The sequence below is a fragment of the Ornithodoros turicata genome, chromosome 1 (assembly GCF_037126465.1).
Source record: "Ornithodoros turicata isolate Travis chromosome 1, ASM3712646v1, whole genome shotgun sequence".
Taxonomy (NCBI): Eukaryota; Metazoa; Arthropoda; class Arachnida; order Ixodida; family Argasidae; genus Ornithodoros; species Ornithodoros turicata.
The window spans coordinates 65,268,463-65,296,402 of record NC_088201.1 but is presented as its reverse complement, the minus strand read 5'-3'; the positions used below and the strand labels follow the sequence as shown (position 1 = coordinate 65,296,402).

The 27,940-nt window shown below is 46.6% G+C and overlaps 1 protein-coding gene across 1 annotated transcript in view; it reads left to right on the top strand.

Annotated features, from left to right (window-relative positions):
- LOC135378337 (CD109 antigen-like) overlaps positions 1-27,940 on the top strand; it is an 83,608-nt gene that overhangs the window by 22,637 nt on the left and 33,031 nt on the right. Inside the window, exons 2-6 of the mRNA XM_064611352.1 lie at positions 21,560-21,740; positions 25,477-25,645; positions 26,400-26,470; positions 26,553-26,604; positions 26,881-27,206. Coding sequence (XP_064467422.1) covers positions 21,560-21,740; positions 25,477-25,645; positions 26,400-26,470; positions 26,553-26,604; positions 26,881-27,206 — 799 coding nt within the window. The remainder of the gene's footprint in view (positions 1-21,559; positions 21,741-25,476; positions 25,646-26,399; positions 26,471-26,552; positions 26,605-26,880; positions 27,207-27,940) is intronic.

Below are 27,940 nucleotides of genomic sequence, written 5' to 3'. Positions count from 1 at the left end.
CAGAACTTCGCCACGTAACGCGCACAAATGCCACCCATTGCGAAGGATGGTACACTCTTAAAAATGAACTTCACTGCATAGCACGCTACAAGCCAACCGACCATCTCGAATGATATCGTTATCTGCCCCGATTTGTTGAAAACGGGAAGTGTAGGCCTTTTTTGTGACAATTATGAACAGCATAAGTGACACAAAAAAAGGCGTACGCCTTCCGTTTTCAACAAACCAGGGCAGATAACGATATCATTCGAGATGATGGTTGGCTAGGAGCGTGCTATGCGGTGAAGTTCATTTTTAAGAGTGTACAGTTATCACTCCCGATTTGGGGAAAACGTGGGGCGTACGCCTTTTTGTGACAATTATCGTAACTGCATAATACCCTGGTCACACGGGCAGCGCTAACCGCGGTTACACGTAAAACCGCTGTTCGTCGCTGTCACGCGGCCGACCGAACGGAGGTTACGCCGCTAACCGCGGTTATGGGAAACAGAGCTTGGCAACTTCGGTTTCATGAGGTAACCGAGGGAATGGACGGTTGCCGTAACCGCGGTTAGCGCTGCCCGTGTGACATTTCCCGCAAATAATCATGCGCGTACCGTGTATTTAATGATCCTTAACCTTTTTAATTACCATTATGCCCTTTTCTTTTCATATTCCACGTGCTATGGGGTACACTCTTAGAAACATGAACTTCACCGCATAGCACGCTCCCAGCCACCCATCATCTCGAATACGTACGCCTGCCGTTTTCAACAAATCAGGGCAGATAACGATATCATTCGAGATGATGGTTGGCTAGGAGCGTGCTATGCGGTGAAATTCATTTTTAAGAGTGTAGGGTACCGCACCGCCGCGGTGAAACACCCCATCTCATCGTCAGCATCTATTGTTGTTGTTGTTGTTCTTTTCATAATATACAGCGTAATCAAAGTATACCTGGCGCTTGTGTCATAATCACGAGGTAACTGCAGGGTTGCGGAACGGGATCACCCACTCCATTCCAATTCCATTCCGAGGAATGAAGATTTGTGATAATTCAATTCCTTTCAACTCCTCGGAATGAAAAGGTATCGTCAATTCCCACTCCTGGAATGGCTTGGCAACCCCATTCCATTCCTTTAATTCCACCAATAAAAGAATTAGGACCGGTAACCGTACTAGCTAGCCCAGCAGTGCTATAGAGGAGATTGACATTACCCAGCCCGGAAAAAGCACAAAGACAAGGTTATTTCACCCTCCTCCTCCTCTCCTCCTCCACTTCATTGGCATCATCATTACAGGAGTTTTCCACTACAGTAACTGGTGCAAGTGATGTGGGGTTGCAGGCCTCACACTAGTGAAGCCAAAATCTCCATTTTATTGTTTCTTAAAACCAAACCAAACCATCGCCCTTGACCGTGTGGCACTCAGACCATTACACTCCAATTCCATTCCGCCTGAGAAAAAAATGCCTAATTCCATTCCATTCCATTCCCAGGACAGTTTCCGCCATTCCATTCCAATTTCATTCCGGAATCGTTCCAACCCCGGAGTGGCAACTCGGCAACCCTGCTGCTATCATGTCACAAACTGCCGTGTGACAACAGCAAACCGCGGTTCACGATAACCGCGGTTTGGTCGGGTAACAGCACATCTCATTCTATCCATTGTGCCTTGGGGTAGTGGGCCGCACCTCATGTGGCGAATTTTCCCATTAGTTAGAGTTATAAAAGAAAAATATGGAGGTGGTGACTCCTAGAAAAGAAATGAAAATAAAAATTATGACGTCTATTAAGTTAGAGGCGCTGCAATGTCCACAAGGAACGTCATTAAAGCAGCTGTCGCAAGATGTCTAAGATCCCTCTGCCATTCTCTCAGGAGCTTCCTTAAGTCTAGAGGACGGTGGTCCAGTCTTTCCAAGGCGGCGCTAATGTCATTACGTTGGACACTGTATCTGGAGCAGTTAATTAATATGTGTTCAGTGTTCTCCACATCAGCACACGTGAGGCAGTTCGGCGAGTTTACCTTTCCCATCTTGAACAATAGGGCACGGCTGAACGAGACGTCTAGTCGAAGGCGGTACACCAATGATTCAATGGCATGCGGCGTGCGACTCGGAAGACAGAAGCATAAATTCGGGTCGACTCTGGCTAGCAGGCTGGACTCCGCGTCAACCAACCATGTACGCCTGTAGGCGTCGTAGTTTCCCCATTCATCATAGTTAATTTATCTGTTGTTGGGTAACTGCGGTTAAGCGTAACCGCGGTGAAAACTGCCCGTGCGACAACGGTATTAGTGTCACAAAAAGCCGTATGTCTCCCGATGTCAACAAAGCAGTGGCGAGAACGACGCCATCGGCGTGGTTATGGGTGGCTAGGAGCGTGCTATGCGGTGAAGTTCTGACTCACGCACCCCCTACGCTACCCTTCATCATCCATCCGGTTCTTTTTTTCTATAGTCATGACGCTGCCCACTTCTGTGTGGCCAATAACGGCGAGCCGATCCTGTCAATACCCCCCCCCCCCAACCCCAGCACCTGCCCCCGAACATTTGTAACCCCCCCCCCCCCTCCTTCAAACTACCGGGCAGAAAGGCCAAAGACGCCACAAAAGCAGCAGATATGGATGTCACCTCAACCCCCAACAGCCCCCCCCCCCCCCCCGAGATGAAAATCCTGGGAATGTCCCTGAAGTTTTGCTTTAAGAGTGCAAGGGTAGTGACGAAGAACTGTTGTTTTGACCCCACCCCTATCTTAAACCGTCGTGTCGGTCTCAACTGGAAACGAAGCTGCATGGCACGGCGTAGTGGATACGACACAAGATATACTGCACGCAGCCATGTGTACGTCCGGCTTTCCGGCTGAACAAACAGCAAGGGCGGAAATATCGAGCCCCTGCCACTTTACCTATAGGACGAGTACACGGGGGAACCCTTCCTTAACGTACGACAAGTGCACACTTGTTCACAGCTGTCAGGCGCGACATTCTGAGGGAAACGACGCCTCTGTTTGAGAGAGATGTACCGCCCCGCTCATGTTAAACCGCTGGAGGATAGATTCCCCCGGAAACAATAGCGGGTGGACGCTATTTTTCTCAGCTTCCGTTGTTCCGTTACGTCGGGTGCGGGCCGCGTCAAAGCCAAAATAAATGCCTGAACGTTTCCTCGCTTTATGTTAGAAATAAGAATATAAAAGAAAAAAAAAGTGAGCGCCGTTGTCGCGTGGAAAGGGGGTGCGTATAGTATTCACACTTTAGGTGGAGCAGACGACAACTGTGGAGCACGACCAGAACCGCACAGCTTGTTTCGGAGGGAACAGATGATAACGTGTGTCGCTTCGTGAAAGAGTGAAATGCGGCGGACGTCGAAAAAGCGCGCCAGTCTGTGGCAGGAGTCGATCCCGCACCTCCTGATTACCGGTCAAGCACGCTAGCCATTACATACACTGGCACGGCTTACCGACGGCTCGCCAAGGGGCCACATTCAACGAGCAGGTTTTCCTTTTCTATTTTTTTTTCTTTGGGGGAGGGGGGGTCTGTTTATGGGAGTAGCCGAATTTGTCGTATGACGAACGCAATCTCTCCTTATTATTTTTTCGTCAACATCGGCATCACTCTCTTCACATTATTTCTTCGGCTTGATGATGATTGAAAGAAAAAATGGGGATTGTAGCCCTCATCACGAGGGCCGGCTACCCTAGATCACCTAAGGAAAGGAATGCCAGACACATCCACCCACACCCACTGGAGATGTCGCGAAGCGGCGACGAACGCCACAGACAGGGTCATAGCCCGTCTGACAGCTTGGTGTCCCTTAAAAACTGTCTAACGGCTCGCAAAGCTGGCAGTTGAGTGCTCGTTGGCCATGGGCCCAGCACCTTCTGCACTCCGAAGGGTCGATTGTCAACCCTGCCTAACGCGGCTACAAGTCTGTCACGACACTCAGAGTATCTTGGGCACATAACTATAATATGTTCGACGTCTTCGATTGAGCCACAGACTGGACAATTAGGAGAGTCCGCCTTCCCAAGCCTATACAGGAGTCTTGCGCTGTATGGTACATTGAGCCGGAGCCTGTGAAACAATGACGTAAGCTGCCGTGGCATGGATGTTGAGACGACCAGGGCTAGTTCGGGGTCAACCCGGTGCAGAAGGGAAGATCCAGCCTCGCCACAGAACCATTCATCTTTTGACAGCTTATGGCTCAGAGACTTTAAGGCACGCTTGGCGTCCGCCTTCGTGAAGTAAACACTGCGAATGTGCTATTTCTATGTGCTTTCCCGGCGTTGTGATCGGCCGCATCATGTCCGGTGATCCCACAGTGGCCAGGTATCCACCGGAAAATCACGTCATGGCCAGCGATCACTGCTTTTTGGTGCGCTACTAGTATGTCATTCAGTACAGGGCTTACAAAGATGTTACACATTTATGTTGCACACTTACGTTGAACATAGGAAACGTATGCCTTTTTCTATCAACTTACTTATGTGTTAACTGATACAAAAAGGCGTACACTCGGCTATTTTTAACAGCTCAGGAAGGAGTTGTCACTCTGAATGATGGTTCACTCTGAGGATGTTATATGCCTCGAAGTTCTGTTATTAAAGTGCCGTAGTTACCGAAAATATTTTCCCCGCCACTTGACTCCCAGCCAAAAACAGCAGTAGCGGTGAAATATTCGTGACGTGCCACGAATATTTTCCCTTCTTTACAGATTCCCAGTTGCAGATTGCTTGCACCGAGACTTGTACGTAACGGGTAATTGCGTTACTAGTAATCAGTTACTTTGAGTAATTTGTAACGTAATCGATTACTTTTCCTGCCCAAGTAATTTTTGAGTAATTCAATTACACGCGAAAGCTTGTACAAATTAAACTTAAACAAAAATCTTCAGTGTCGGCTTCTGTATTTTGTTTATGTGATCTACAGGACTTGACTCCCCTCTTCGTATACGCATCTATTACTTCGAGACTAAAGAACCCACACTGTTCGGAAAGACAAAACATTGGGGGTGCCAAAGTATAAATTTCATTCTGAGAAAAATCAGGCTTAACAAGAACAAGGCAAAGATTAATTCGCAGGGTGCTTATCGAATTCAATGGGGACTTAACAAAACGTTCGCCGTTATTAATTGAAGATAGTTGAACAATAATAACACGACATCTAAATGAAACGCAAACTGTTTTATGGTTCAACACCCAAATAGTTGCTCTTTCCTAGGACCTCTGGTTATGTTCTCCGCGTGCGGAATGTTCACGACTCTACCATGAACACAGAATAAACAGCCATTGGGCAACGCAGTACCGATGATTTCGAAGAGTTTTCGGGCACAGCCATGCAGCTTGAGCAAACTTCTCGACGATTGAAATTTGGAATCCGCTATTATATATACATATACAATATAGCCTCGTGTATACATGGTGTTCAAAATTAAGCTTTCACGAGCGCTACGCAAACACAGCGATGACAGGAAATCGGATGATAACTTTACGCTACTTGTGTAAGAAACAGGTGCTGCTAATTATGTACACATCTGTTTCTTACTCAAGGAACAGAAAAATAGCAGCCAGTTTTCTTTTGTTCGCCTATTTATAAAGTGCTAGTGAAAGCTTAATTTTGAACACCCTGTATGTGCACAAGCTTTGATTCCGTACGCATATTTAACAAAAAGTTATATATATATGGGGTTTCTGGTGACGGTGACCCAATGAAATAATTGCTTAAAACAAGTGAGCTGGTGAATGTAATTCATGACTGTAAGACCCGGAGACTAGGGACGACGAAAACAGACACATACAGATGTGTCCAAACTCTGTCTGTGTGTGTGTCTTCGTCGTCCCTAGACTCGGGATGTTACTGTCACACAGCCACAATTATCCGAGGCATCAGCTGCACAGTCGACTTTTAGTATAAAAAGCTGAAAAATGCAAAGCAAATACAAGAAAACGAAATGTATATATGGTCAAAGTTTTTGTGTTCTATTTCATTAGAACGGATGTCGATATTTGTCTACTGCAATAATTATACTTGGATATTACACAACCGCAATGCAAGTCTATGACTGAAAATGGTAAACGACGGCAGTAGTGAGGAATAATTATTTCAGGGCTTCATATTTCAGGAATTAGCTAGCCCTTGAGTACAACAAAAATACCGCCGCCTACATATCGCCAGCAGCCGGAATAGCGCTGCCAGTCGGGGACATTTCTTGGGCGGGCAAGAGCTACCTTCTTGCTGCTATGGCACCGAACGACACAACAGTAGTTTGTAATTTTTAATAGAGTTCGATTCAAGTAGAGTAGAGCTGGATTTCGAAAAAAAAAAAAAAAAAACGGCGAACTCTTTCGCGCGTCCTACCCGTTGCTATCAGTTATGCATACAAGGCGTGAGCGGCCGCGTGTTGTAGCATTCCGACGGTAGGGGTCAGAGTGGCGCTCCAGTCACCCTCCTCAAACTTTAGCGCAACAGCTCTATACTTCACGCCGTCTTGATGGCTACAGGTGTTGTGATGAACAACAAAGGCGAAATGGATGTCTATAGTAGTTTTCGAATTCTTCTCTTTAATGGCATATTACGGACATAGTGTTGATGTTGTAATGAATGTGAAGAGCAAAGCATTCTGTACATTTCCTGAGGTTGATTGTCTCTAATAGTTCCATAACATTCTTTTGCTTCGCGGTGCTAACACGGAATTAAAACAGTTCACTAACGTTCTGTTCAAGCTCACTAGAAAAACGTTTTATTGCACTGCGAATTTATTTTAAGTCTACTGTTTATGAAGACTGACAGTAAGGCTGCGCGTTGTACTTCCATGCTTGAAGGAAAAACTTACATAAAGGTAATCAAATAAGTGTATACGTTGAGGAGAAAGGCCAGCCTCCTCCTCTTTCTTTCTTTTGATACTTCTGATACCACTACACTCTTAGAAATGAACTTCACCGCATAGCACGCTCCTAGCCAACCATCATCCCGAATGACAACGTTCTCGCCCCTGATTTGTTGAAAACGAGAGGCGGAGCCTATTCTGTGCCGTGCATAATGGCACAAAATAGGCTCCGCCTCCCGTTTTCAACAAATCTAGGGCTACGCGCTCAACCATTACCCCTTTCACCCTTACCTTTACTACTTTCACCTTTTGTTAAGTTTATTTTCTTTTCTTTTTCTTTCTCTCTTTTTTTTTCTATATCCCCTCCATTACACCGGATGACGTCGTTCTCACCATTGATTTGTTGAAAATGGGAGACATACACCTTTTTGTGTCACTTATGCAGTGGCGTTAGTTGTCACTAAAAGACGTAGGCCACGTGCTTTCCAGAAATCAGGAGTGATAAGGTTATTATTATCTGTGTAACGGGTTGGCCTTCAGCGTGCTATGTGCTGATGTTCGGTTGTTCGGTGTGGCCAACAACGGCGAGCCTATCCTGCCATCACCCCCACACCCCTCGGTTGTAAAAGTGTACAGTATTGTATATACTGGGTGTTCCACCAACCATGATAGAAATTCATAGTAAATAACCTAGGCAACGGAGAGACATGCGGTCGATGGATTTTATTCTGCCAGGAACATTGGCCCTAAATTGGTACCATTTTTCATTTCAACTGATGGAAATTCCATTTCTTGAATTGAACTCCAAAATTTCCCAAGTCAACCTAATGTTCTCTTTGCAGAAATGGGGAATTTCCGTCAATTGAAATGAAATAAAAATGTCACCAATATGTGGCAAATGTTCCTGGCAGTAAAAAAAAAAAAGCCCTCGACCGCGTGTCTCTTCATTGCATACGCTATTCACTAAATTTCTGTCATGGTTGGTGGACCAGCCTGTATATGACTTATGTCGCATAGGACGTGTCGTAAGAACTCGGGGCGTATCACGGTTGGCATAAGTCCCTTACTGAGGCTGTTTGGTGATAGGCATTAATAAGGGTAAAACAAATGCGTTACAAGTAACGATATGGTGGTCGTAGAAACAGAAATTGTGGAATGAAACGGAACGTCTACAGAGCAACGACTATAGAATTACTCATAGGTTCGCGCCATGTCAACGGCGCTCTTCAAGCAGTTATGAACAGGACGACAAACGATGTCGGTTATGGTCTGAGAGCTGAGACTGAGAAGAAGAAAAAAAACTAATAGAAATACTGACAACTACACCCCTCTAGCGTACCTCCCATCAACAGTGCTCTTCGGCCTCATCGGTTTTATTCATCCTGTACATACCTCACCTTCACCCCTTCAACCTTTTGTTGTTGTTGTTGTTGTCTTTTTTTGTTGTTGTTTTTTTGTGTCTTCAGTCGTGACGAGATGCCCACTCGTGAGTGGCCAACTACGGCAAGCCTATGTCGACATTACCCCCCTCTCTCTCTCTCTCTCTCTCTCTCTCTTAGTTTTAAGAGTGTAGGATACTCGACTACTAGCAACATGCAGTTGGTCTCTTAGCGTGGAGCGCTCCGTCCTTTTTAAGATCTTGCTGCACGTCAGTTCAGACACCCTGCACATGAAACTCCGCAACAGTGTCCTTGCAAGCTCCAATTTTCTGTTTTTTCTGGCCCCACCACTCAAAGGCGTTTACATTGTCTCCGCCGAATGCACAAGGTCTGGGTGCGGACAAAGCACGCAACTCTTCCCTGTGGCAAAAACAAAGGGTGACGCTTCACTGCTTCCGTAATTACCTGGCTTGTATACTCATGTGGGACCCACGATTAATGAAGCACGAGGAGGCGCCATTCACCCACGCACCACTGCCGCGTCGTTTCGTTTGAATGAGGAACTCGACTGCAGCAGCTCCACATCGAATGGAATGCGATGTATCACACGCCGCTATTGATAGCCGTCTGCGTATGTGTAGAGAGCGTGTCACAGGAGGGTGGACGCCGACTTGTAACCTGTTTGTTGCGAAAGAAGGAAGTCTTGTACAATGATACGGAACGACGCCTTATAAATTATGGCGTAGCATTGTCTCGGGCAAACGTTGTCTCTTTGCAGCGTCAGGGTGTTCGGTACAGCTATCTTGCATCGCGGGAGACTTAATATGGTATGTATACACCTCTCGGCTTCGATGCATCCGGACACTGTTCCAGCTGTTGGGTGCGCGGCGACCTGTGCTACATTCTCCTGGTCTATGTGGGCAGCATGGACGGCAGCGCGTCCTTGTGGAAAATGGTATGCAGAGACCAGCAGGTGTCAGTTTGACATCGCGAAAATTCTCGTGCCGTCGTCGAATATTAACACCCCATAAAACAGGTGCAGGGCCTACGGACTGTTACAGGGTGTCCCTTTCCCGCACCGGTGTGCTGGACGAGCTCCAACGGGGCACGTAAATACAAAATATAAATACAGTATATAAATACCATAACTACTACCATAAATACTGTGAGGAAGATGTCATCCAGAATTACAGAAATAATGATGATCATAACAACACATGAGTAAGGAAAACTAGCATTTATTTGTTAGGTTATCATGGATATTTTTAGAAGTTTCTCGAAGACTGCATCTTCTGTTTGGCCGTAGAATCAGATTCGCAAAGGAGAACACCTTTCCACTCGTGCTGATGAAGAAAGGCTTTTGTTAAATTTGACGAAGATGCTTCGTACAACAAGGTAGTCGCGTTGGCCCGACCATCGTCCGCAACAACAGTGAAAAACTGGCCATCTAAACTGCTTTGTTGTATGTGCGTGCTTGCTAAAACATGGCATAACTGCGCGGCTCTCCAAACTCACCTTTGCCTTTCTTACCAAGAATTTCAAATGCAGGGTAACTTTAAGATTTGAGTCAGTATCTTGCGTATTTAGGAGGATTTATAAAGTATTTACAAAAATAAGTACCCAAAAATTGGTATTTAAATGTAATTATAAATACATTTTTCGAGTCTCTATTTAAATACTGCCAATCCCCCTGCCCACTACCTACACTCTCTCACTATCTACAAATGGCACTGGGGCAGCGCCCAGCCTGCTGGCCGGCATCAGCCTCATCTCATCTCATCTCATCTCATCTGTCTGTCTGTCTGTCTGTCTGTCTGTCTGTCTGTGTGTGTGTGTGTGTGTGATTAGACACTAGCGATTAATTAATATAAAATCTTAACATGAAGTATATTTCTTTATGACCGTACGAAATGACGAGAGAGAACGTTGTGCGGTCTGTCGATGAACGGCAAACCAGTCAAGCAACATTTTCACGGCGTCAAAAGTTATCGGCATGCTATCGATTCTCTCCATGGGTCTTCGCAGCATCTCCCGGACAATATATCCCGACTCGTGTTAAATGATCGCCCAGTGTCAGAGTTTGCTCCGAATGTTCTCTCACGCCACGGGCGGAGCATATATACGGGAGATGTTGCGGCACTAACCTCATGTATATAGAAGCAATGCAGTCGGAGACTCCGATGAAGTGCTTCTAAAGGTCGGGCATTCGTGATGGAATTCTGCCTGAGAGATTAGTGTATGTTCTCTGAAGAAGTGATGATGGCGCCGCTCGTCCATTTACACGTAGTTAGGCGATGCCGCAACCCGTGGAATTTATCTTTGGCCTGGCCGGATGTGTACTTCTGAGCCTGGAGCGCTTCGTAATCAGCTGTATGATTCCCACCAATGCTGAAATATCCATGGATCCTCTGCAGGCGCATTTGTTTTCTCTTTTTTCTATTTTGCGCCGGTAACAGGTACACCTTCGTCGCAATCGACCATTTCTCAGAGTGGGTTGAGGTCCCGTCCGCCCCCCCCCCCCCCACCCCACCCCACGGAGCTCACTGCTCCTTACCACTATGAAATTAAGGGCCACTGGCTTAACGTAACAAAGTAACAACTTTACCATGACGTTATTACTTACAACTTTAGTTACAACTTTACTCCTTACCACTGTGACCACAACAGAAAATAACTATTTGTGTGCGGCTAGTTCTTGTCAAAAATTGTACATATGCAAAGAACCGCTTTCTTCCTTCCAAGAGTGCGTTGTTTATTTTATAAGTATAAATTATAACGTGTCCTTATATTAGTGTACTGCTGCTTTTGCTTTCGTGACACAGTTGACCCTTCTTTTGACGTTTGCCAATCATAGTGCAAATAAATGAACTAGTACACAGGATACGAAATATAGGGTTAATGGCATTGGTGCCGGGATTTGCAACCTCAACTTTCCTGCATGTTACCTGCAAACTACATATTTCTCACGTTAAGTCCTTGCGATTCTAAACGGGACACAGAGATTAGGTATGTATAAGATGCGCCGCCGTTTCTGTTCTTCCAGACCGTTCCACGTCGTTAGCTGACGCAGTCATGCCTATCGTACGCCCACCCTAAAGAAGAACTCTCTCCTGCGGACTCGAATGTTTTGTCCACAACATGTTACATGCAAAACGCATCTCGGGGAAAGTTGACGTGCACAGTTGGGTGTGTTGACATGAACGTAAACGATACAAATGCAAACCGTAACAGTAAGCGAAAACTGAGCGATCTTTTCTTTTCTTTGCGGTCTTACCACTTATCTTTGAGATGCATAGGTTCTAGTAGTATACTCACGATACAGTGCGCGCTGTTAAAATATGCGACCATCGCCAATTAGATTGCTGCCTCGCTCATGGCGCGTTCTTCCAGGGTACTGTGGTCACGTAGTGTGGCATTCACCTACTTCCTTTGCCCTTTCATCTCTCTCTTCGTTTAAGTGTGCTATTCATTTCTGGAACGTTAGCGTCATCCGTTCGCGTGACCCGCAGCAAGCGTAATCCCTTACATGTATGAGGTTCAAATGATATGTTGTACCACTACCGACTCCGTGGCCTGGAGACTTTGGTACTTCCCTCTTGGTGCACTTGAACGTCTCCCGTCAATGCGTGATTGCTCCAGAACAAATGGGATCACCAGCAGGGCGGCCGAGTGGGGAAAAGCGTCCGCTCCTTGGTGAGAGACCGGGAGGTGGTGGGTTCGAATCCTACCACCGGCTGAACTGGTCTCCGGTTTTCCCTGGGTTTTCCGACAAATTTTCTAGACGAGTGTCGGCATAGTTCCCTCTGAAGTCTGCCCAGGGCGCACACTAATCCCCCTGTCCGCCACTCCTTCCTTCTGTCCTCTCTCCATCTGTCCAGGTCGGTACGACGCTCATAGCGACAGTTGCTTCGCGGCGCTAACACGGAATTTAAAAAAAAACACGAATAGGATGTGCAGGGGTTCTAACTATACACACTCCGATTACTTCACTTGGGCAGCATCAAGGCAAGGCATCTTTTTTTGTTATTCTCTAAACAAAAATCTTCTTCCTCACACTTTCTGGCCCCGATCCACAAAGAAAGGTTAGTCAGGGCGAGACGTAAATATGCTCGCTTATTATAACGATGAGGACGTTAAATATGTGATGCTGGTACTTTATTATTATCATTATTATTGAGAAAGAGAGGAAGAGGGAAAGGGTAGTTCACATTCGTGGCAGTGGCTGGGTATGAGACACTGCAATCTCGTACGGCTCTCACTGTCCCCCGTGGGTACGCAGTGCCATTCCAACCGTTAGAGCATAAATGCATCCCCATGATGGAACACTAAACCAGAATTTCAGAAATGGGGCGCATGAAAGGCCGAGAGAAACACACGTTCGGGGTATTACTCCGGGCTGCCTCGGGGAATATTTTATCAGTCACGTTTCGGATGAGGAATCACGCGCACGAGGCAGAGGTTAAAAGAAATTCTCTCATTTTACCGTAGACGTCTCCGTTTTTCGGCGAATAGGACAGTCACGTTAGATGAGTGCGGGTATGTTGAAAATGTAGTCTTTCGGCTTGCCTGCGCTATCCCGGTGGTTGAATGACCGCGCCAGTACGTCGGTGTGTCAAGATTCGAGGCAGGTCCTGAATTTCCGGGATATATTTCGCGTGAAATTGTGCGGATACTCGGCAGAGACAGCTGACACAACGAGAGCTGTGTAAGTTAGTCAAATATGTAATTAAGTTACAATTACAGTTACGTGACTCTGAAAGTAATTAAGTTGCAGGAAAAGCTACTGAAACTGAAAACGTGATTCAGTTACAGCTACTCTTCAAATGTAATTTAGTTACTTTTGAGTTACTTCAGGCCGTGCGCGTTTAAATCGGCCACACGTTACAAATCCTGCCAGAAAAATAAAAAGGACAGTTTCTCATACCAGAAGTTCATAATCGACATCACAGGCTACATGACATAAATGTTTATGTGAGCAATGCAACTTATACGTAGGAAGCAGAATACCTGCACAGGATTCTGAACAGACAACACATCTAACGCTGGTGTTAAACTAGTAATTCTATATGGCACCAGAAATGTTACTCAACTAAAGTGTAACATACAGACCAGCAAAAATTAAAGCGTACATCATTGACGGGTTGAGAGGAGTATCCACATTCGCAGTTCACACATTGTTTGAGTATAACATGTACGCTAAACTGTAAGCAAAACCAGCAGCTACAAGAAAAATGGAAACACGAACGCAGTAGAAAAGTCCCAGACTTAGTTAAGAGAAAATACAGCAGACAGGAATTTACAGCGAGCTCAATAGAAACACAGCGGGAAGTAATTGACTTTTGACTATAAGTTAGAGGCAAAATGCCCAACTAAATGACAGTTACTCATTTCTGAAAGCATTTATATACAGTAATAATAAATTACTCCAAAAGTAATTCATTACTGTAGCTTAATTACTTTACCTAATCACTTCATAGGTTTCGGATCACTTCCTGTGGTGTAAAACTTGGAATGCAGTTTCACATCAATTCATATAACCGTTTTCTAAATTATTTGGCATAACTTGGCAACCCCTTTAAGTGTTGTGCTTGTCCTACACTCTTAGAAATGAACTTCCCCACATAGCACGCTCCTAGCCAACCATCATCCCGAATGACAACGTTCTTGCCCCTGATTTGTTGAAAACAGGAGGAGGAGCCTATTTTGTGCTCATTATGCACGGCACAAAATAGGCTCCTCCTCCCGTTTTCAACAAATCTGGGGCGAGAACGTTGTCATACGGGGTGATGGTTGGCTAGGAGCGTGCTATGTGGTGAAGTTCATTTTTAAGAGTGTACGTTTCGTTGGCCTCCAACTAACGGTGTAAACTTTCCAGAAATTTTTAGTGGCTTCAAAAAAAAAAAAAAAACGCCTATTTTCTTTTGAAAACGCGTGTTTTTCTTCCTCTTTTTTTTTTTCAGGAAAATTGGAAATGCTGCAGAAAAATAAATAACGGAACGTGACATCTATATTCTGATAAGAAGGGCAACATTTCCTGAAATTTTAGGTGTTATACACTCTTAGAAATGAACTTCACCGCATAGCACGCTCCTAGCCAACCGTAATCTCGAATGATATCGTTATCAGCACTGATTTGTTGAAAACGGGAGGCGCACGCCTTTTTGTGACACTTATGCTGTTCATAATTGTCACAAAAAAGGCGTACGCCTCCAGTTTTCAATAAATCAGGGCAGACGACGATATCATTCGAGATGATGGCTGGCTAGGACCGTGCTATGCGGCGAAGTTCATTTTTAAGAGTGTAGACTAATACCCTACCCACATGGCAAACTTAATGCATTAAACGGAATGGCAGTAACTTGACCTCCTAACCAACCATCATCTCAAATGGCATCGTTCTCTCCCCCGCTTTGTTGAAAACAGGAGGCGTACGCCTTCTTTGTGACAATTATGCGGGACATAATTGTAAGAGAAAAGGCGTACGCCTCCTGTTTTCAACAAATCAGGGGAGAGAGCGATGTCATTTGAGATGATGGTTGGTTAGGAGATCAAGCTACTGCCATTGTGTTTTAATGCATTAAGTTTGCCGTGTGGCTACACGCTGTGCAAGTGCGTCTCTGCGCATGACAGGAGGCAATGAGAGGGAAGAGGGAGGGCGCCGCCTTAGCCAATGGGGCTTCCCGAGTGGAGTAACCGGGAGAGGAGATATGCGCAGAACGCTCGGTTACTTGCAGAGCGTACACTCTTAAAACAAAGCTTCACCACATGGCACGCTGAAGGCCAACCGTTGCACAGAATGATACCTCTATCACTCTTGATTTGTGGAAAGCGCGGGGCGTACGCCTTTCTGTGACAAATTAACATTTCTGCATAAGTGTCACAAAAAGGCGTACACCTTCCGTTTTCAACAAATCAGGGGAGACAACGACGTCGCTCGGGTTGATGGTTGGCTAGGAGCGTGCTATGTGGTGAAGTTCATTTTTAAGAGTGCAGGGTATAAAAACCAGAAAGGAAGCGAGTGTTCATTGCTGCACTCTTAAAAATGAACTTCACCGCATAGCACCCCTCCTAGCCAACTATCATCTCGAATGATAACGTTATCTGTCTTGATTTGTTGAGAACAGGAGGCGTACGCCTTTTTTGTGACACTTATGCTGTTCATAATTGTCACAGAAAAAGCGTACACCTCCCGTTTTCAGCAAATGAGGGCGTACAACGATAGCATTCGAGATTATGGTTGGCTAGGAGCGTGCTATGCGGTGAAGTTCATTTCTAAGAGTGTGGTTTTGAGCATGTGCTGCCCATCCGTGTCTCCTCAGACTCAAGGAAATAATTACCTTTCTCATGTGTGCACCCGTCAGCTTGCATTTTTCTACGCTCTCCTACTTTATTGGTACATTTATTCCGTAACATTGCAGGTTATTATAAAAAGCAAAAGAACTAAGCTACTGCAAAATTTTCACTACAGGGAGGGATACAGCACTCATTATTGGAATCAACTCTCTTTTTTTTTTATCCTGAAACGTGCACGTACTTTGATATATAAAGCGCCAAATTTTGATATTGATATACGAATGAGCCGAAACCAGAACTACGCACTTCTCGAGCGCAGGAACTATTATGACTTTCAGCTTATCTGGGCGGCTTATCAGCGTTTACTGCAATCAGCTCCATCGCTATGAAACACGTGGCCCTCCAACGCGAACGCCCGTCGCTCCTTTTGCGCACGAGATGTGCGTGGTTTCGTTTTCGGCTCATTTGCATAGACAAATTTAGCGACTTATATTTCAAAGTACGTGCTCCTTTCAGGATGTTTAAAAAAGAAATGACTGGCTCCAATTCTGCTATCTCACGTTTACCCCAAAACATCTAATTAATAAGTTAATTAAATGATTTTAGGTATAATTAGTCGTCCAGTAGTTACCTACCCTTTCCGACCGGATGTTCCCCTGGCCGCAAAACCTGTGAAAACCGCATCTAGGGAGCTCTCTAAAAATTATGTAAAGAATAGGAAAAACGTCCTGTATTTATATGGATAAGAATATGAAGTTGCGCTCACTTTGTTTTATGCCCTCTCTTGCGCCGTCTTTGGCCTTACGTGTGCAGCTTCAAACCAGAATATATTCGGTTCGGAAGAAACATCGACTTGATTCGATATTCGAACATAAAATTCCGTATTCAATACGGAAATCGAATCGAATATAAAATTATTCACTTCGGTATTCGAAAAATTCGAATATTCGCACATGCATACTCTGTTCTCTTTGAGGTGAAATCTTCCGGGACTTCTGGTCTGTGGGGAAGAACGCCCCTGATACTCCTCTTTTGTACAAAATGCTCCTGAAGCTATGTACAGATGACATCAGCATTGCCGTCGTAGATGTAGATGTAGCCATCGGATGAAGAGTAGACACTGACATGAAAGGATGCAATTGGTCGGGAAAGATAACTATAGGAAGGAATCCAACTGTTAATTTACCGGCATTAGAAGAGTTGACGTGTGCCAGACAAACAGTCGCCACGCCACAACCACCAGCCTACGGCGCTCAAGTCAGGCATGGCTTAATTTTGCCGACAATATACCGTAAAACCCTTTAATTTCACGACCCCAATTTCTTGCGAATCGGGCACAGGACACATATTCGCGGCTACTAAATTTCGCGAAACTTAGATGCTAAAGTTCGCGGCTTGATTGCCTTACTTTGTGATACGTCTTAGATTGCCCTCACCATATTTCATTAAAGAGGCACTACATATGCTTGTGTGGCAAAGCAGTTCAAAGCAGGCAAAGCAGTTGGCCAGACGGGGCGATGTTTAAACATTAGGCTAAGGGAGCATGCTGCAACCCTGAGGGGTACCCCGTCCGGTCACTTGTCGGTGCATTGTAACACGTGTGGCTGTTCTCCAAGATTCCCGGAGACGACGATAAAAGGTCGTTCTTGTGATCAACGTACCAGAGCAATAATAGAGGCATTTGAAATAAGGAAAAATGAGCAACAGTGTGTGAGTCAGGCTTCTATCACTCTGTTTGATAATGAAGTCAAATTCCTAAAAACGTGGGACAAGAAAAAGGATGATGAGTGTGTGGATGACACATTAACCTTCTGAGTGTCATATTTAAAGACGGTACTATGTTGCCAATAAATTATTTTGTTGGAAGTCTAGCACCTGTCCTGTCGTCTCCTCTCTCTGTCCCGTTCCCAGTGCTAGTTCGTCATGCAGTTCAAATGCTTACTAGCAAGTAGCAACTGACTGTGAATATAAAGTTTGCGATTGCATTATTGACCGAAGTGTCAATTCTTATAAAATAACTTGGCCAATCATCCTGGCGGTTACCGTGGTACAGGGAGCGTCCCAATGAAGGCTACTGGGGGATGCTCGCATGTTCTCTGTGGTGGGTATAATGCTCTTGGGTTGGTGCCGAAACCGGGCTTGGGCCCGCGGAAGGTTCTTCGCCCAGGAAAAGAATCAGGAGGACCACTTCAGGCCAGCGATATGACAGACCAGGCTGAGAAGGAGTTACTTCTCGTGAAGAGAACTTGCACCCGTCAGCGGTTGACTATTATTCTCAGCGAGGCCGAACAAGTCATTACAGAATCCCACAACAGTTCGGACCACGTCAGTGGTTGTGAGGTACTGGTACAAAGGATCAAGACGTTCTCCACGAGCCTTGCGGACATCGACAGCAGCCTAGATACTCTGTTCACAGTTCAAGAAGCAGAAACGGAGTTAGGTGCAACGTTTGAATGGCAAGACTGCATCTTTCAAGTCATTTGCCTTCTGAAGAAGCGACTCGCCCAGCATGTGGGAGCGACGTCCAGAACAGCGACTCCGAATCGACAGCGGCCAATCGGATTTCTTCGCTACAGTCTTACGTTCCACTACTCAGGTTTGACGGCCGCCACGAATCATGGCAAGAATTTTGGAGCCGGTTCGAGGCACTAGTCCACAGCAATATGTCCTTGACGATCGCAGAGAAGATGACGTACTTAGTAACCGTGCCCTTCGGGGAGGCCGCAACGTTCATGAAGGGTCCTCAGCTCACAGATGCCACGTACGCCACCGCGGTCAAGGTGCTGAAGGACAGATATGGGAATCCGGACTCGCTGCCATCAGTCGTCCCACTTGAAGTAGAACTTAAAGGCCAGATCGCAGAAGGCGAAGCACCGGTAGACGCTCCGCAAGGAGCAGTAGAGCTGGCAGCAACATCAACAGGCGTACCTCTGCACGGAGTCCCATTAACTGGACTTGACGAGAAACACGCACCAGGATGCATCAGCCCAGCAGAGAGCAGGGTAACTGCGGAGGCAACTGCGGAGAAACCTCCAGCTGCTCTATTCGCGGATGCAGCTGAGGCCAGCGTGGAATTTGCAGTTGAATTAGAATTCGCAGCCGTACCTGAATTCACACTTTCTCCGCCTGAAGACGTGATTCACAGTGAGACGTCACTTACGGATGTCGAACAGAGGAAGGACCTCGCACTGACAGCGTCACTTGTTGAGACGCAGCGCTTGACCATAGGGCCATAGTATTACGGAAGCCACTGCAACGTAAACAGAAGGAAGCAACATGGAACATCAGCTGGCGTTTCGAAACGCTTAGCGACTCTACTTCGCATGGTGCCGTTCCGCTAACCACTGAAGCAGGTAGCACAGTCGTACATACAACGGGGGCTGACGATGAATCTTCTCGGCCTCCTGCAACAGAAACCGGCCAGCGTAGACACCAAGGTCACGAGCGCGTCAGCACAGCCTTTGGTGGACGCTGTTAGTCGTCGCTTGCTTCACACCGCTCTGGACGCAGGACAGGACGAAGCGGTGGAGCAAAGTCAAGTTGTGAAGCACGACGATAAGTTTGGACAACCTCGCCGGAGATAGTGTCAGCGCCGCATGCATCACCCAAGAGAAGAGCGTACGATACGCCGGTAAGGAAACAAGTCTATCAGCTTTCTGAGGAAACCGAGCATGATCCATTGACGACGGTGAACAAAACGCAAATAGCCGAAGGCCCCTTTAGTTCGACAAGTTTAAACGAAGTATTGGAAAGCACGCCATATGACACAGTAAAGCCCTCAGAAAATCACGAGATTCTCATAACCGCTGCTCACGATGCCCAACAGCATTCCAAACAAGGACCAGTGCTAGGCGTAGCAGCAGTCATATCTCAGCAACCGGCGAACCCAATGATGAATGCAGGTGCGAGGGAAGTTGCCGAATGGGAAGAGCACGGTACGCTACACCATTTTGGGGAGAATAGACTTCTCGAGCGTTCAGCAGAAGACGACCCACCAAAGTCTTTCGAAGCTGGCCGTACAGAGCCTAAACGTGTTCCCCCACAGAACGACGAAACTGATGTAGTGGATGTGGAGCTTCGTGGATGATTCCAGACCATGATCTAGTCCAAGTCACGGAATACGAGACACCAGCGTTGACAGAAAAGATCACAGGAACGACAGCGCACAAAATCGTATCACCCACGTATGTGCCAGCAAAAGCCAATGATGATCAGAGAGAGATGATGTTGGACGAGAAGCCGGAACAGAACCTCACTACATATATGGACCTCGCAGGCTAGAAAATAACGAAGCTGCGGAACTACAGAAACCAGCAGTCCAGGTTGCACGTCGGGAAGACGGAGCATTATATGGTTCCCCGACGCACCTCGGACTGCACTTTCAAAGCTTTGGTAACGATTTAGACTACCAGCTGGAGCCTCAGCACGAAGTTGTCCCACCCATGGCTGCTCGCAGCAAAGACATCAGAAATGACATCACTTCATCAGACACGGCGCAAGAAAACAAAGAACACGTAACAGCCAAATGTGACCGTGGCGGCGATAAGTAGGGCCCGATGCAGCGAGACTATACACCCACCAGCACCGGCACCGGCGTCGATCGTGGACGCTAACAATCTTGTTACGACCTAGACGCCACGGCTCGCTGTCGGGTCTCCCTGCATCAGTCAGGAACAGATCAACAGCTGTTAGCTGTTAGTAATCATAGATCGTCGGTACAGAGTCGAAACCACCTCATCGGTTCGTGGGCCGGAGTGTTAAGGAAAAGGAAGAAGGGAGCTCGAGCACGCATCATCCATCGTGTACAGTCGTTCTAGTCATTCTATCCATTAAAGCCTGTTTTGTTCACATCTCTGGCGCTTCCTCAACAAAGCCTCTCGCCTCCGTCATTCACGAGTTATTTCCGTTCATATGCGCGGCCACTGCCAGTTATTACCAGTTTTGCACCGCCCTCTGTAGGCGCTGACTGTCTGATACGTGCGAACAATTGTGCCTGCGCCAATGCGCCGAACTTGAGCAATCATGCCTCTCACAGTGATGCAGATATCTGGTTCTGTCCCTATCCTGCAGCTCAAACGCACACATTCTTCTGTCTACATTTCCTATAATAAACTATAACCACTGAGTGATACTGAACAGAAACAAAAGTACCACCTATGCTTCATGTACAACGCAAACAAAGGAAGCCCGACAACTTTACGATGTTCCTGCCACAATGACGAAGAACGCGTTGCACGTTCCTCCATTTATCGCGGGATATTGAAAATTCTGCTGCAGTGAGTCGATTCTGCACCCTTGCGCGCAACCTATGGCAGAAACACGGTTTTCCAACGCGCATTCAGATGAAAGTGCTGCACAAATCTCTGATAGCCGCCACAACCACCACCTGATCGAGAGTACGTGCAAGCACTCTGTCTTTATCTGCGAAATATGCCACCAGAAGTTCCAAATTTACCAGAGTTACCAGTTCTCGAAATTAACCAGAGAACAGGTAAAAGAAGAGCAGTTAGTCCTGCTCATTTGCGGATAACTTTGTTATTAGTAGTAGTATTTTTCAGTGGGGACATGCAGCTTTCAGATTACCACGACTTCAGCTACGTAGGGGTTTGAAGACCCCCTGAAATCTTGCAGATCATGTATGGTGGTCCTCTGACTGATCACACGAAATAAAATACTTGCAGATCACATTACGGATGACAGTGAAAAGTGCGGAAGAGCGTGGAAGCGGACCTCAGCGGCTTCTTACGCTCTCAAAACATATATTCATGCTTGAGATTGAAGGAAAAGCTTTAGGCCGGGAGACGCCGATATTTCGAACAGGAACTGTTCTTCTACTGGGCAGTATACAGTTGTTCAATCCTTAAACACCGGACCCTCTAAATGCACTGCCAATGACGAGGACGGTGCCCGGAACAGACTCTGTTCGAAATATCGACAACCCCTGACCTGATGCTTTTGCTTCAATCTATACCTTCCCCCGATCGCGATCTTCCTCTTCTCGATATGCATGCTTTAGGACGCCTGAGAAAACACGTATTGCTTTTGTTTGTCACGTTTTTGTGTACATGTCACCTGTTGCCGTGCAGACGTTACTTCGTGCTGGCGTCGAAGGTTGTGCGCCCTGGTCAAGTGTACAGAGTGTCTGTGAGCCTTCTAATGGCCGATTTCGCCCACACTATCCGCACGTCCCTCCTTAGCGACGGGGAAGAAGTGGCTTCCGCTAAGGAGCTCATTTCACCTGGAGAGACCAGCCTCGTCCTCATGCAGGTAAACACCTTGTATATGAGCCTTGTTTACTGTGTCGCAAGCGTGTCCTATCCCTACGCTGCAAACGTATAGTGGTCTCGACATGACGGCTTCACTTCAATAGAACAACCATCTTTATTTTATTTTATTTTATTTTATTTTATTTTATTTTATTTTATTTTATTTTATTTTTTTGTTCACTTTACGCCACTTTATCTCAATGTGATACACTAGCTAACAAACATTCGTTTGAAGCAAGATGAGTATCGCTACGAAGACTTTAAAAGACAACGCAGATTTAACGCCTGTTTCGCTCAACCCACTGTAGACTGACTTGCCTCCTTGTTGCATCTGTCCGTCCAATTCACGAAAGGCTTATGATAAAATATCGAGAACAATGAAAGTATGTGCGCGTTTTGCATAGAACAACATAATTGCGCAATAATGCAGTGTACGTCCAACAAACCATGCTGTGCGTCTTTTGATATGTCAAACACTCGCCGAAAGACGCCTTTCCCTGTGAACCAATGCCACTCCAGCAGCGCAGTATGAGAGGTGAACTTCTCCCACGCAAGGGCCTCCATCCGTTCATGTGCACGCGAGATGGACGTGCTTTGGTGCCCATGAGTGCGTTTCGTGAATGGCGCAGTCTTTTGGATCTTCGCTCAGTACCCAGACATACCAGGCTCGATGCCGGGTCCAAGTAACATCGAAATTTATTGCTGTCTCAGTGCATCTATATGTTTTTAAACGACAGGGGACTCTACGCGGCGCAATCATATACAATCGTCGAATGTCTCTATTTCAAAAACTGACCACTCAAGTGCAGTTTTACACGCTTGGGTACTATTTTGACATCATTCGTGGTTTTCGCCTGAAAATGGGCTTAGCAAAACGACAAAAAGGGAGCGGATGGAAAGCTTCGAATAACGCATTATTGTGTGGTGTATTCGTCTCAACTTGATATATTTGATCGAGCCCAGAAATAGGCTCGTAGAATACACATAGAATTTATTGATTGAATATTTTCTCATGTGACTTTGCAGAACGCGGTTGACAAAAAACAGCTGTGCCCGCTGAGTTCAGTTATAGTCCACCCGCCCAGCAGGGTATTATTTTAAAGCGATATCTTTATAGGATGCACCAACGTCGACAGCCGTGTAGGTCCGTCCGTAATAGTTGTTGATAAAGAAGAGAGAGAGGAGAAGGAAGAAGTGACAATGGTTCAGGTCCCGACAAAAGTTTACGGAACACGCGAGCCACACCCTAGCGGCAGGCGGAAGCAGACACGTTTGGGCGAGTTCACTACTCCGGAGGGGTGAGGGTGAATGAGTGTGCTGCGACACACTGCGGTAGCTTCGGTTGCTTCTCTTGAATGTGCCCGCGAAGTGGGTTGGATTTCACTGCAGTGCTGTCCAACATCACGTGACTGAACGATTGTATATGTAAAGTGCCAACTACCTCTGATTTAATCTGTTTACCACTAAGTCCCGTAACGATTCAATTGTTTGGAAGATACACCTTGTTTCTTTTGCTTGTCAGCGCATCGCTGCAAAAGCAATACAAAGCAATACACCGTTTCCACATGACTCATCCTTGTTATCCAAATGATAGCGGCGAGCTGCCAGACTTCAGAGTCTTTCAGTCATGTGGTGTCGGGGAACACTGCAGCGAAATCCAACCCACTTCGCGGGCACGTGCATTCAAGAGAAGCAATACCGAAACTACCACAGTGTGTAGCTAACAGCACACTCATCCACCCCTCCGGAGCAGTGAACTCGCCCAACCTCGCCCGCTACCGCATGCCGCTAGGGTGTCGGACCGGAGAAAAAGTACGCAACTCGCGTGTTCCGTAAACTTTTGTCGGGACCTGTACGGAGACGGTGCCTGAAGATGGCCCTACCGCATTTACGCGCATTTGGCGCAATGCCCATAGATGCAGCCTTTTTGTTCCTCTCTTTTATGGGCGCAATTTACACTGGCATTCCAGGGCATCAAAAAGCAACGCCTGATCAAGGCGCAAGACCAACGCATTCTGTAAACTAAAGAAAGCCTTATGTAGACATATATGGTGATGGTGGTGGTGACGCGAACCGCTTGCCGTTGTTGGCCTCACAATTCTAGCGGAGTCACGACTATAGCTGGGAGATAAGGGTAGGAGGTGATTAGGATCAACCGATGGCTGGCCGGTACTCCAAGTCCAAGTGTAAGCTATTTCAAGCTCCAAAGGCTTGACCTAGCACGTCATAGAGGTCTCCAAGACAGCCCCGTTGCCCAAAGGAAGCGTGCTAGATTCTGGGCCGTCATGCGTCGCTCGGAGAACGTACCTGTGGAGTGTACAATATCCTTCAGGGGTACCGTTCTTGCAGTCTGCCAGGTGCTTTGGGCGCGCGCCATCATGCGCGCAGCAGTCCATTGGGAGGAGTAGATTTACAAGTAAGGTGAGTCGACATGCTGCACGTGCCACAGGGTAGGACTGCGGAGAATTTCGACCACCTGGGGTTATTTTGACGTGTGCCGGAAATCTCCCGACACACGGTGCTGGAAGCAATGTTTACCTCCCCCACATTGCTACCGTCCTCTGTCGGGATCGAACCCGTGACCTTGAGCTCAGCAAGCCAACACGTTACCGACTGAGCTACTGAGGACGGCAACAGTCCATTGGAATGTCCTCAGTGGCCTCGAGCTAACGACAGTGCTCGCAATTTGCGTCACCCACAGAGCCGATTTTGTGGAGCAGCGAGTTGGTGAGCGCTGACCCGGTTCGCAGCCTGTGCAGCGCTGTTTAGATGTTTCTTGTGAGGCCTATCGTAGACCATCATCCATCCAACCGACAATTTAATGTAATACGCATCCCGGGTTCCGGGGTGTTCCTTTTGAAGTAGTTATCTAATGACCACATGAGTTATCTAATGACCACATGTCCATCACTGTCTACTGGCGTTGGTAAGGACGGGCTGCAATTCAAAATTTACGAACCCTGTCTGTGCGGTAGCATTCAGAAGACTGCTGGACAGACATCTCGTGGCGCAGAAGTCTCCCTGCGGTGGATTCCCTCACACGCACTAATCAGCGGCATTGAACACGCTGAGCGCTGACCGTCTAGCAACTGCATATCACGTCAGCTTCGTAGACATCGAGAGTCGCGATGTCGTTCGTTTCAGCCAATCAGCACAGACGATTTCAAACACAAAAAGTCTGCGGCTACGAGTGGCTGCCCCCGCGCCTTATGGCGGCTCGCTTCCATAGCTGTGATTGACCACGTCGCGTCGATTAGTCACCAGGCGTTATAGAAGGCGTTGCCCTGACGTTGGTAACGTAAGCAGGCAATAGAGCTCTACCCGAGAAACGTCATCATGGCGTGGTAGACAAACTGAAACCGAAACAAATCGGAAGGGGAGGGCTGGGTTCCACGAATGGGCACGTGTTCGCTGCCTCCTATTGAAAGAAAAGTGGGACCGAAGGTCGCGTCCCTTTCAGGGACCATCGTAATCCCCTCAAGATCCTGGCTTTCGGACGCGACCTTGTTCGCCCATATAGCTTCGAGCGTAGTTCTACTCTACCAAATTTGTGGCACTGTGGAACACTATGACGTTGTTTACAAACAGGGAGAGGTCTATACACGCGTTACACCCTGTTACGTAAACACCCTGTACTGCCTACAATAGGTCAAGTCCACCCCCCGCTAGGTGCTCTGTACTTTGCCATGGGTATAACCATTAGGCACTTTTCCCATCACTTGCCATTTTGCGTCTAGGTCCCTCAGAGTGCCAAACCAGGTGACTACAAGTTACGCTTCGATGGCAACGCCAATGACGTGCTTGGAAGCACAGTGTTCACCGACGAACGTCCAGTCTTCTTCCAGCCGCAGTTCCTTACCATACTCATCCAGACGAACCAACTCGTCTTCAACTTCGAACAGTCTAGTAAGTGTACATGTCAAGCTCTTTTCCACCTCTCCTCTTTCCTATTTCCTCGTGCATGAGAGTGCAGACGAACGAATCCTTTAAAATGCCACTACGGACTCAATCTCATGTCTTTAAAATCCTACCGAATTTGTGTCATTGCAACCCAGGTGTCTCGCACTGTATTTTCTCTCAAAATATTGTTTACTTACGTGAGGCGGAAATATAAAATTATTTTCTAGTTTTGAGAAGTTTTTTTTTTATTCCGTGTTAGCGCCCGAAGCAACTGTGGCTATGAGCGGCATACAGATCTGGACAGATGGAGAGAGGACAGCAGGGGGTGGGGGACAAGGGGGGCTTAGTATGCGTCATGGGCCGACAGTTTTAAGAAGTGTGACGTCATATGGTGTGCAACCTACCATGCGTCTGGCAACATTGCTCCTTGAGGTTCGGTTTCCATCTCCTCACTCCACCTACTGGCAGTCTTCCAACGTGGGGTGGACAGCGGAGGCGCACCATGTTGCTGGGAGACGGACGCCAGAGCTCCCGGTGACGTTACCTACTCTTGGAGAATCCGGAACTATGAAGTTTTGTGGGTTCTCTCGAAAATACGTAGAAGCCCGTATTGTTCACCGACGGGATTCATATTTTGCGGACAAGTCTTTGACGAGCTTAATTTATAATACAAAATAAAATGAATATATTTTTAGTCTGTTAGTGGCACTTCAAAAACTTCACTGACATCACACCAACATGTGGTATGACGCATTTGCAGTCAAATTTCGAGTGATTCTGCTAACAACGGAGCTGAAGCCCTACACTGATCCTGTGGACATTTACTTAACGGTTCGTGTGATTTTTTCTTCTACTTTCTTTTTTTGCTTTTTTTTAAGTTGCAGATCACCAAGACCTTCTCTTTGTCTCGCAGGACTCTCGGGGCATAGTTATGAAGCGATGGGTATCGCAGTATCCGTACTTAGGTAAGTGGAGGAAGTGTCCTCTGGAAAGCTGTAAGACGCGTCATTGGCACGCACGTTCCATTTCTATGCGCGGTGATAGACTTGCAATGTTCTTGCGCGGAACTGTACACAAGGCAGTGGAAATTATCAACATAGTGTCAGCGATAAAAGAAGGTATATCTGTTGGCAGGCTAAGGTATCCTAGGCCACCTTACTTCTCAGCATTCAGCCTGGGCGTTGTTGTGTGTCATTTATAATCAGCTCATTGGAGACAGTTGAGATTTCTTTTGCGCGTAGGATTCCTTCGGCTGAGCTTTGATCTGCCGTACCATTTCGCCGTGGGTTGGTGGACCATCAAAGTGGTGGCGCTCAGCCAGGTGGAAGAGAAGAAGATCCTCCTGGAGCGCTGGTACACCGAACGGTACGACGTCTACGTATCCGTGCCGCCTTTTATTGTGGACACGGATGAATATTTGGAAGGGGACGTGTCCGCGAATTACACTACTGTGGCACCTGTCTTCGGCAATGCCACCATCAAAGTGTTTGTGAGACCTATCTTAATCCAGGATCAGTCGGACGACGTTCGAGTCTTTGACAAGTACCTCGTCGACTACGTGAATAGGGTGAGAAAGTCTTTTTTTTCTTCCTAAGGACTGTACGAGATGTAGGATATTACGGGAGGAGCTTCAATACGCCCAACAAACTGTGTCATTCCGATTCAAGTGTTCCATGATGCAAAAACCCTGCCTCCCGGCAAAAGCGAACTTTTCTGTCTTTTGATCTGCATTACGATCACGTTCAGCTGGCAGTGTTTTCATTCTGATGACGTACAGGGTGCTTCACCTAACGTGATAAAATAATCGTATTATAAATCTACTTGTCCAAACATTATGGAGTCAATGCTATTTATCCAAGGGAAGTAGTACCCATTTGACCATTTTAATGCCGACAGCGCCCTGCTTTTGAAGTTATGTTTCTTTCTTTTTTTTACGAAACTCATTTGAATTTTTATTTAAATAATGAGCGCCTCCCACTCATTCACACGGTGCACAGCTTGTAGGTGGTATCGGACAGATACTTGTAAAAAAGAAAGTTCGTCGATTGGTGCACCTGTTCGCGAATTATTTAGCCCGGGGATTTAACTGAGACACCCTGTATATATCCAAGTACAAAACGGTGGCTGGAAATGACCGCGTTGTACTGCAGGTTCCTTGTTTTTGAAAACCTAAAAGTGCGTTCCTTTGGAATCGTAAATAAGGGTAGAGGACACAAAAATCCCCCTAAAGGAGCACTGAGGTGACCCCCCCCCCTTATTCTTTTTTCTTTTTTTTTTTCTGCGGCGTGTTCTGCAACGAAT